Genomic DNA, 12,161 nt, shown 5'->3' on the forward strand with positions numbered 1-12,161 from the left:
CCAAAGACTAATGAGCTAGATTGAAAAACATTCATGCAAATACCAATTTTTCGTAAAACCTCAAAAGGTACAAAGAACACAATTCACAAAATAAAGACCAAAAATATTTTTAAAACTCATTAAAATTTATCAAATACCACATCTAAAATATGCTATGATGAGATACTTATAAAATTTAGTTTAGAATATTCAATAGATAACAAAAATAAAATGGCAATTTGATAAATGTTTAGAAAGAAATATTTGAAGTAAAACTAGAAAAATACTTAGTAGATTACTGATGCAGAGAAAACAGAAGGATATTATTGGCTGCATCTTTTTACAGCATTAGATATGTCAAGTAGAATAACATCACTAAGAAAATTATCACTTTATCAATAGCCAGTTAAATTACTAACCATTCAATTGATAACTATTATATAAAAATTAATAGTAAATAAACATATAAACAGTATGTATAAGAATGTATAAGTAAAACAGAAATAAAATGCAGAAATGTTATTCTCTTGAATCTAAGCAAGTCTGAGTTGAAGCATCTAAAATTATCTTCAACAAAATATTCTAAAAACAATCAAAATATGCTACTGAAGAAAAGAGCAAGTGAAAAGTAGAATGCAGTGAAAGTGACAGAATGGCTGACTGAATCACCTGAGAAATGTAAATTAGCTGAGTCAACTACTTAAAAAGAAAATAGCTGTCACAAAATTTCAGCAATAACAATATAAAAAAAATATTCGTTTCTGAAAGAAAATGTAAGAGTAAACTTGAAATAATTCCAAAAATGGGAGAAAAAAAAATATCGAGCTTGATTTCAAACAAATCTGCATGTTCAAACTTCCAGGAAGTCAAAACACAAGAGACATGAACACACACAATTAGAAAAAACTTATAAAGTATATACTATCTCACAAATCGAGATAATTAGGGAAGATGAAAGAATTTTTAATACAAATAAAAGCAAAACTATAAAGAAGATTCATGTTGGAAATAATAAAACTAATAACTGAAAGAAAAAAAAAAAAAGATACAGAGAACAGCAATTATGCTGCTTACCAGAAATAGAGTTATTAGTTGTCTCATAGCCAGCCCTAGCACCATTCCCTATCAGCCACATGGTAGAAGTTGTTTATCAGCAGTAATGCTGCTGCTGCCTTTAACAAAATATACAATTCAGATGAGTTTCAATTAGTGAATGAGGAGGACCACTGAAGGAGAACCTAATCAATGTGGAACAAATAGAAAAAAAAAAATGGGCCCAGCTGACATTTTGCTGGCATTTCCACCAGCATTCAAAAAAAGAAAAAGGAAAACAAAAACGAAAAAGTAGAGACGGTAGTGGAGATGTAGCAACTGATGCTAGTTGTATGGAAGGTGAGAAGTAACTAACTAGTGTGAGAGGAACAGTTGTAACAGTGCCAGTGAAAGATAGCTTGCCACTTCCAGGGAATTATATTCAAAATGTAAAGCTCAAATATTTACATACTTAGAAAATTGCTTTTAAAGATCTATAGTTTCTGTAAAAGAGTATCACTCATACTATCTTCCTTTCTATGTTCAGAAAATCACATATACAAACTGTCTCTTAGCTTCAAACATTCAGCAGAATATTTGTAGTGTAGCTAGTCTCTTACAAAAGCCTTAAGAAATATCACACAGGAAAAAGATAAAGTAGATAATATTTAACTGGACAGAAAACAATGCAATTTAGAGATAAATCAACTGAAGAATTTGGGATAAAAGACAGTAAAAAGAGAATATTCAGAGATGAAAAAATTTCAAATTGTCTTTCAGTTATTTAACATCAAAAAAGAGTAAGCAATCATAAATTGTTATCATTCATCAGAAGATATCTTGGAGAAAATTGTGTAATGACTATAAAAATATACTTTTGCTCACATTTAGATAGAATTTTAAAGCACAATTTCAAGAATTTTCTATAGACAAGTTACATGTAGGAATAATTAAATCAAGAATTTCTAGATGGAGTTGATATTACAACTAGAATTTAAGAACAAAAGAACAAAGGTTTATTTTTTAAAATCTATATATGATAAAAACTATTAACCACTCAATTTCATTCTCTAATTTGAGGAGACTAGACAAAATAGGAAAGCAAAATTCCAGTCAGTTTGAAGTCTCTAGGGTATTTTTACTCATGGGTGAAGGAAGGAATATTGGTAAAATAACCAAATTTTTTTTCTTTTTTACTCTGCCATTAAGAAAATTTTACCTCCAGCAATGAGATATTGAAAACAATGGTATAAAAATGATTAATGAAGAAGCTATGAAAAAGTTATATCATTTTTCTCCCCTTTCCAATATGGGAAACTGTCTTGTTTCATTGTAATACTGTTGAAAGCTATTTCAGTGTTTCAAGATTAATTCTCAAACAGAAAACTTTAACAATAAACAGTGGAGTTAACTGAGGGGGGGGGGGGGTGACTAGGACAGAGAGCTCATTAATGGAATATTTTGAATCTTTGTGAACTGCTTATAGATTAAAGTAGCTAAGCAACTAGAAAAGAGAAAAAGTCTTTAAGACTGTTTAACCCAACAAAGAGAAAAAAAAGGTTAATATTTTAATATATATTAGAAGTTTCATAAAGTGATGATTTATTAAAGCTTTCCCTAGCTTTAATAAATCAGCAATTGCAATTCACAGCTACTTTTGATAAGGTTAGTCAATGAAAAGAAATAACCTTGGATTCTTAATAAGAATACAATGTATTAAAATTATTTGAGAAATTCTAATATAAGTTAAAATTTCAAATATCTATGATCAAGACTTTTCATTTTAGTAAAATAGACTTAACATTTGATAAGCTATCATCTGCATGCCAATTTACCAGAATATCTCACTCAGCATGCAGCTTGTCCATGACAGCTACAGCATAAAAGACACATTTTAAGTCAAGCCTTCACTAACAGCAAGCAAACTAGGTTCTCAGCAATGAGCTGAATATAGAATTCTTAAATGTTTGATGCTATCTTAACTACATGTAGAGCATTGCTGCTGATAATTATTACAACATCCATTTTCATTCACTATTTTTTTAAAAACATCCTTTACCTTTACAAATAGTTCAAATAGAATTGGAGAAACATAATTATCATTTCGGTTTACTTGTTTTTGTAATTACATCCAGCTGTCTAGCTAGAACTGTATTTAGATCCAAACAATACACGATTAAAACCTAAAACTATTTACTTTAGATATATTTATCACATCATTCAGTTTTTCCTTTTCTTCCTCAAAATCTTTCTTTTTATACACATGCTCAAAAAGTAAAGAAATTCCAGTCAACACAAATAGTTTACCTTAAATGATTCTAATCAGTGCCAGCACTAAAAATACTGATAGGCTAAAATATTCTCATCAACATACATTAGGTTGCCAAGGTAGAAAAATTTAACTACCATTGATCTTGTAGTGAATGAATGCCATATCAATACAGCCCCACCACTGTTTGCATATTCTACACTTTGGTATTTTATACTCTGAACAAAAGTGTTTTCTTTCTTTTTTTTTTATCTTTTTTTACTGATGCTTACAGGTCATATCTACTAATAGCTGGATCTTTACCACAACTAGGTCATCTGGATACTGAAGAACCAGGCTTTTTTTTTTTTGCGTGTGCAACCACTATTTAAAAATAAATCTAATACAAAACAACTGAGTTTATTTAGAGAAGCATATGAATTAAGAAAAATTTGTTTACGTATTTAAAAAAATGCAAAAGAAACTGCATGGATTATGCATCCTAATAAACAATGTTGCCAACACAAATCCATTAAAAACTATGAATAGATGTATATCATTTATATCTATAATTAGCAGTTGATTTATTGGAGCTAAAGAGACTTCCAAATTATATCGATTTGTTCACTGTTCCACTTATATGAAAAATTTAAAAACTAATAAATGATTAGACTACACATTCATGTCAAAAATAAATAGAATTACACATTTAGTAAAAGATTAATTTATATTTTTAAGAAATCTTCAGAAACAACTTTAAAAAATCTTAATGTATTGGATATGAACCCAACCCCACTCCCTCTGTAATAGGATAATTATAATTTCTTTAACTTGCAGCAAACACAAGATTATTGATTGAAATGAAAAAAAATTCTTTATTCATTAATAGAACAAAAGATCTACAGGGAAAGAAAACAGAAACTAAAATCTAAATAATACTCTATTATAGAACACAGGAAGAATATTGAATGAACCAAGATGAACAAATCTTTTACTGACTTCATTATTGAACTATTGGCTATGCTAGGGTACTACCTTCAAGGATTTTAGTTTATATGAAACCCAGTACAGTGGTACTTATTAATAGAAAAAGAGAGCAAAGTAAATTTGACCAGGTCAAAAAAGAGATGAATACTGCAAAGAGAAGATGGCAGTGATTCTGCCAACTTTACCTTTTATATACACACAAACCTACACAGGTGCTACACTGTGAGATTAAACCCAGAACCCACCTTGCAATTGTGAATCACTTCTTAGCAACACAGCCATGTCTGTCTGTACTTATAGGATTTTTTTCTTCACAACTAATACTATAACTACCATTTTTAGAAACAGTTAAAACAAGCAGTAACATTGAGGTTAGTTAATAAGATAGAATTTATTGTTCTATTTTGACACATCTTTAAGTAATATATTACCACCTTGTAACTATAAAGATATATTAAGCAATTACTACAACCTTCACAATATCAGATGCAACTCAAAGCCAACCCTCTAATTATTAATGTATACGCTATTTTTTTTTTCAGAAGATTATGTAGATGAAAAAGCCGTATTTTGAATGACATAGCAATAACAACAATTGCAATAAACATATCTACAAAATACATTTTAATATCTATTGAACAAAAAAGAATGTCAGAATTGATAGCTATGTCATTTTTATAAAATTGTTAATTTTTTTCGTACAAAAACGTTGAGCTAACATTTAAATTTAAGCTAGTTTATCAGACTGGACATAAAAGAATCTGAAGAAATATTTTCCAAATATAAATACTTGATAATATGAGATGAAGAGATTTATTTAGCTTTTTTAAAGTTTCATGCGATTTTAGTGAAGGGGAAAATATCTGAAACAGCTGAAATATAACTAAGAAAAAAAAAACCAAGTTCAACATTTGCCCGCCCACTAATCTATCACTGATAAAGCATCTTTATCAAATTTTCACAAGATCCAATAAATACTATCTTATAATGAAAGTTTCTCAATCAAATAACAGAAAGGGTAAAACGTGGGAACTTTCAACCCATTTGCAAAATACACCACATAAACATGTGCGTATGCACATACACACACACAGAAACATGTACACATACATATAAATACATACAAACACAGAAACATACGTACACATACAAATACATACACACACACGATATACATAAGCATTCAGTTTATTTATTTATTTTTTTAGTGTGAGGTGATGGCAAAATATAGTTTTTTGAGCTATCAGAATGTGTAGAGCACAAGCACTCTCGAAGAAAAAGAAACCAGGAAAAAAAAAATGATCAGAAACAATTTTAAAAAATATAAATTTTTAAACTTCTCCATAAACATTAAGAATGCATATAAAAATATAAATTTGTAAAAACATTCAAATGCTGTATTTAGTTTTGCTTTACGTTCATTTTTAACTCACACAAAAATGTAGTTCAATAAAGTCAAACTTGAAAACCAAATCTGACCATAAATTGCTATTACACCACCTTTGGTTTTATTTTAGTCTAACCTTTGGTATATTGATTGAGCCCCTCCCTAATCAATCCTGTGATTATTTTTAAAACGCAAGTCATTAAGTATCAAACAACACTTTTCTTTAATCAATATAAGTTGATATTAACACATTGTTGCATCATAAAATCCTGCTTTGAGATAAACTAAACATACAAAACTGAAACTTATCTAAGTAGAAAAGATTGACAATTTTGCAAATACATTTGCATAATCTAGCTTCTTAATAGTTCTTATTTTTTAACGTACATTTGACCGTATCAAACTACTCGATTCAGAGACACAATGTCAATGACGAAGCTTGAAGTTTCTAGCCATCCACCTTTCATAATGGTTTAGCTAACCCATAAAATCTGACGACCAAGTAAATACAGCTTGAACTCTTCTATTCATATTTGTACTGCTGTTTCTTTATTCAGCCTATTGATTCAATTCTATAACAAGTTTCTGCTCTCGTGGAGATTGATTACAGTAGATTCATCCATAGATCGAATATCAGTGCCGCTTTAATATCTTCCTCCCATGCCTACCGCTTGCGCTGAAAATAACGTGATAGCTTTTAACAAATTTGATAATCAGGTCAGATTAGGCTGACTCAGGTGTCTCCTCAACATGCTGACATTCGCCAATTATACAAGATACATACTGGATGCTGCATACTGAACGGTCTTCGTAATAATAATAATAATAATAAAATAAAAAAAATAAGATCATAGTATAATTTTTTTTAATCTCTACGAATGAAATTTCATGAAAATACACTTTGATAATGATTTGCTCTTATTTAATTTCTTAGTAACGAGATCTAACGAAACGTCTCTAGTTCTGCATAATTACAATGTTCATTTCGGGAACATTCTTGGTGTTTCGTTGAGACACTTAGAAGAATCGTCTAAGTCTAGAGAACCGTAAATACCATTATCTTTACATCATTAACATCTCTAGAATCTAGATATTTGTAACAATGTTAAGTTACTATTGAATAAATTAAATTGTTCTTCCACATCAAAGTATTTTTAAAACTCCACAACGGCCATCATGAGATTAATTCTCTACTTGAAATAATAGCATCTGCAAGCAAAATCTTCGTGTCTGCGGTGGGGAACAGAATATCATGTAATTTAAATCCATGAGAAAATCTTAAAATGCAGATTTGGGGTGGGTGAGAGTACATTTGTTTTTTTTTTTTTATATAAATCAAATAGGATTTAATTAGGACTCATATCAACCGGAATAATAGCAGGGGTTGGTTGGCGATATAGTAAAAAAAAACATTAAAACTAGAAAATGAACATGAATTAATAAAAAGGCAAGCTTCCGCATACACTTCCGACTTGTGACATGCAAGTTTCCTAATGAGATCCTCTTGATCATCATGAACAGCTCATAGGTAAAGAGGGAGTCAGGAAGTCAAGAGTAGCTAGCAGAGCGAGATAACTAAATGTATATTAGAACAGATCCCCTATAAACAAGTCATTCATTAAGCATTAATGCATTATCAAGACTTCTGCTTGTCACAGAAGTAAAAAAAAAAAAAAAAATTTAAAAAGGCCACATAATCGTCGATTATTTTATTAAAGAGTGAAATGCTCAACCAAATGAAGGAAATCTACATAATCTATGAAATTTATTGAATCCCCATACAATATGAATATCTTAGCATACAGTGATTTTTCAAAAATAATTAGTGGTTATATTCCATTTCAAAAATTTAAGTTGCACACTTTAAAGAAAACTATCCTTGACAAATCTGTCGAAAAAGTAAATAAGATGAAAATCAAAACAAAAACTAATGATCTGAAACTAAAGACTTGTAAAGAAACTTCAACTGTTTTAATGAGCTTTCTTAACACAAAAAAAAAGCATCTACAAGGGGAAAATATATACCCATTATCAACAGAAGACTCAAAAGCTACTATAAAAGTAAATAGCATTTTTTTTGGAAAAAAAGAAGAAAAAAATGAAAGAAAAAGGTGGGGTGGAATCATCTTATTGACTTCCTATACATTGACAATCCATGTTTAGAACGAAAGAAAGGAAACGAGAAAGTAAACAAGATATATCCTTTGACACAAGCAAAGAATTGAGTAAACTGTTCATGTGTTCGGCTGTGACGACAAACAATAACGGAAAATATAGTTTATTGTATACATAAAGCAGCTAAATTCTAGAAGTATCGAATTAAATCGAAACGAATTAAATGCAATATAGCCAACTTTTTTTTTTTTAAATAATTCATTTTGGATTAATTTAAGTTGAGATATAAGTCTCAAAAATTAGCTTCACGTGGGTTAAGGGATTAATTTTTATGTCTTTATGTCGCTGAATTAAATGAGTCTGGGAAGTGATAGGCAAGGACCTATCATGATGGATCATAGAGCAATCAATCATAGGTAAAATATAAAACCATTCTATATATATAAATATATATATATATAATGGAGAGAGAGAGAGAGAGAGATGAACCATATTTGCATGCCTTATGCCTGCTTAGGAATATAAATATACACATAAAGATTTCCTATCTCTAAAGGTATGCAAATAAAATGGTTCACCTATTAACTGGTTATGTTACACTTAATAAAACTTGTGGTTTCACTTCGAAATAACGAAAATATGGTGGGGTTGAGACAAAGTCAGGCATGTCTTCAAATAAATATCTATCAACTACAATGTAAGTCATTACGACATTCGCATCTAAGTTAAAAGTCAATGACATCAGAGTTATTTTCCATTAAAAAAAAAAATAATCGAAACCTGTGTTTCGGAACATATCTAATTTTTGCCATACAAAACGAAGTGAATTTCTTCATGCTGTAAATGTAAATAGGATCGTCTTGTTTGCATCCGTCTCTGAGCAGCGACATTAAACAATGTGAAACTATGTCATTTAAATGAGTAAGAAACAACGATATTGGAAAGCAAGCATTAAGAATCTAGACTTCTTTCCACAACAGCAAATATCAACAATAAGCAGTTCGCCTATGTGACTACATGAAAAAATGTGACACAGCAGCGAGCGAGAGAAGGAGAGAGAGAGATATAAAGTGAGAATGATTTCAAGTTTATATAGCAACTATATGATTTAGTAAGCGTAAATTACCATTAATTCGGACTAGCTCTACTCCACTTGCCCCCTATCTCAACATAGTCGTATTTAGTTGATGGAATTGAGAGAAATAACAGCTTACTTTACAACCATAAATAACTGTTCTCCACAGTTGGCTCTGCCATTACTATAAACATACACATAAATGTGCATATGTATATACATACATACACGTTCTTTTTATAACTCGACTGTCTGAGACAGGTTGGCCTACATTTACTGTCGGGGTCCACTGATCCGAATATGCTTAAGCTGTTTCAATCCACTACACACAACATATTCTCCCAGAAACGTGATATTATATGGACGATTCATTTTAGTCAGAAATTATTAAAATACGCTGATCCTACCCTATTTAACTGAACTTTAATCGAAATAAAAAATAAAAAATTCTGGGAAAACGGTAAATATTTTTGTTCAGTGAATGAAAAATAGGAATATATTAAATATCTCATAACTGCTAAAAAGAAACTTTGAAGAATATCTTTTATTAACCGTTCACATTCAGGTACAGCAATTTATTGGGGTATTATTAATATGGAAATTGGCAGATAATAGTGAAGCCAGTGGAATGAACGTGAAGCCGCAAATGTCCAATAATTACCAGGCCGAAGACCTAATTCTAGCAAAAGAAGAGGGCGGATGGATGGATAGATGGATGAATATACATATATATATATATATGAACAGCGGCTAAGAGTTAAAAGATATTAGTCCTTAGAATAGAAAAGGGAATTCCATAAACAACATCTATTGAAGTTCAGCGAGATAGCACACTAGCTCGACGCAATGGATCGTGCATGTAGTATCAGTTATGCGTTATCTCTGAATAATATATAGCAAACAAACATTTCTAGAAATGATAATAGAGGCAGACAACACAAAGATGTTTACCTTTACAAGTAATATTGGGTTAGCAGAACACACGTGCCGAGAACACTTTATTTTGAAATGGTTTAAAATAGAAGATGAGATGATGGCGGCTACGAGATAGTCGACTCGACAATGCAGTGTATACACATACATTTCATAGCTGAATAAACGGAATTTAAATAGGGGATATGCTATTAAGATGTGATAAACGTCATAAAATTTTATTATTATTAATAGTTACTAATTATAACTTGGTATAAACATCATATTCCACGTGTTTTACGGAGGCAACATACAATGTAGGGGGTAGTTGTGATATGTGTTATTATACTCCAATATCACATCATTTAACTTTGAAGCTTTTACAGATATGTAAAAAGACTCGCTGGGGAAAAGATATAAAGGCACACATTCAGGAGGCAGAAAAAAACAATTGCTTACCTATGTCTGAAGTATCCATCTGGTCGAGAAATCGAAGCTAAGGGGAGGGGATTACGGACTGGACAACATACATTCACATAAACAGTAAAATAGAGAGGTCAGTGTAGGAATAATAGAGTGATGATAGAGTAAGAGATAAATAGAGAGAGGGAGAGAGAGATAAAGAGAGAAAGACAAATAAAAGAAATGCAAGAGAGCAGTAAAAGTGAAATAAAAAGCGATTTATATTACTAAAAGCCTAAACTAAAGCATACATAATTATATATACTGTTGTGGAAAAAAAATATTTTATCCAACACAACCGCTTTAATTTTACCATGTTCTCTCAGTGTCTAGTTGGAGTGGTAGTATGAGTAACGTTTCCAATGGAAGTAGCAACTACACAAGTGAGCAGGCAGCGGCCATGATAATGTGCAGGAGCACCGTCAACTTTCGTCAAAATACGGAGCTTTCAAATGTACGGATGATCAGACATGAATAAAAATTCGTAACTAACATCAAAGAAGCAAATATTTTGAAAATAATAATTACATCAAATAATTAGATACAAAAAAAAATCCAAGTTAAATGTTATGTATTTTTTTTGTAGCTTGCATTAAATTTTTTTTTAAAAGTTACATAACTTACCAGGGTTTCTATAGTGTCCAAATGGTAAATGAGCCATTTAGTTTTTCCTAACGGCGATGTTCATATAGGAAGATGATCTAGAGAATTTTATAGTACTATAAGTCATCCGTCAACAAGATAAGCATACTGTAAGGCTATCATAAGAAGCGGCTGGTCTCTAGGAAACGCGGTAAAAAGTGTTGGGTGAAGAGTTCAAGGTTTGGGGAAGGTTGATGTATTTAAAAAAAAAAAAAAGCCACAATGATTGAGAGAGGTCAATACTTCATAGTATATAACTTGATAAATCAAGTATTTCTCAAAAATCGCTGAGTATCACTTACTCCTGATGAGATCAACGGAAATTTTAAAAAATATTAAAAGTCTGATTTGTTTTCAAATGTTTTTTTTTTCTTTCAATTATTAATTTTATATATATATACAAATATATATAAATGTATATAGAAAATAAAGTGCTCTAAAAAATTTAATACACGTGAATATTAGCAACTCTTCTACAAGTGGCTTCAGTAATCACGGACGAAAGGTGAATAGTCAATGTAATTTCCACCATTATCTCTGTAAGAAAATTATAAACTCCTCAGAATAGTTCTAATAACTTTTTTTTTCAAGCATGTGTAGATTGATGAAAACAAAAAGAGTTTGAATGGATTTTTTTGTTTTTCATAAGTAGTTTGTTTCCAATAAAAAAATAAAAACTTAATCAATAGTTGCTTCTGTTCCTCATTAATAAGTTGTTAGATGATGAACTAAGTAATCAAGGTCGTATGTAACAGTACCATAGAAACAGAGGCAGTGTTTTACCACCTACTTGATGCGGCCATTCAGCAATAATGAGAAAACCTTAAGTAAACCACAGCTTGTCTCTTATTACTGACGAAAGCACTCTTCCTACCCCTCCTCCACTGACCCCCTCCCTCTCACTTGCGTGCCCTCTCTCCTCCCTCTGTCTCTGTCTCTCTCACTTGCGTGCCCGCTCTCACTCTCTCCTTCCCTCTCTATCTCTCTCTTTCTCTCTCTTCATAGCTCCACTTCCTCTAAATTTTCGTTCTACTTTTCTGCTTATTTTTATTTAAATTTGTTTCCTTTTTCTTTCATCTCTACTTTTCAGTTTCTTCACTCTTTCGCTCTAATTCAATTTTTTTTTCTTCCCTCTTTTATCTCTAACTTTCTTTCGTTGCTCAAACTCACCTCTCTTTAAAAAAAAGTATCTTCTTTTTTACTAAAACTAATTGTTTTTCTTTTTCAAATTTCATCTTCACATCTATCTCCCTCTTTAATAACATTCTATCCATTTTGTTCGCCAACTATCCCAATCCTAATCACTATTCAAATTCTAAGTT

At 30.7% G+C, this 12,161-nt stretch overlaps 1 protein-coding gene across 9 annotated transcripts in view; it reads right to left on the minus strand.

Annotated features, from left to right (window-relative positions):
- LOC115215987 (retinoic acid receptor RXR) overlaps nucleotides 1-11,705 on the minus strand; it is a 117,193-nt gene extending 105,488 nt beyond the window's left edge. For 2 of the 9 annotated variants that reach the window (XM_029785338.2, XM_029785335.2), the window contains exon 1: nucleotides 1,054-1,164. In XM_029785338.2, coding sequence (XP_029641198.1) covers nucleotides 1,054-1,114 — 61 coding nt within the window. In that variant the 5' untranslated portion in view covers nucleotides 1,115-1,164. Of the gene's footprint in view, nucleotides 1-1,053; nucleotides 1,168-10,194; nucleotides 10,404-10,510; nucleotides 10,637-10,821 lie in introns of those variants that run through there. The other 7 variants (XM_029785337.2, XM_029785342.2, XM_029785339.2 and 4 more) reach the window with 7 other exon arrangements.
- Nucleotides 11,706-12,161: the final 456 nt, after the last annotated feature.

Source organism: Octopus sinensis, linkage group LG1, assembly GCF_006345805.1.
Source record: "Octopus sinensis linkage group LG1, ASM634580v1, whole genome shotgun sequence".
NCBI classification, from domain to species: Eukaryota; Metazoa; Mollusca; class Cephalopoda; order Octopoda; family Octopodidae; genus Octopus; species Octopus sinensis.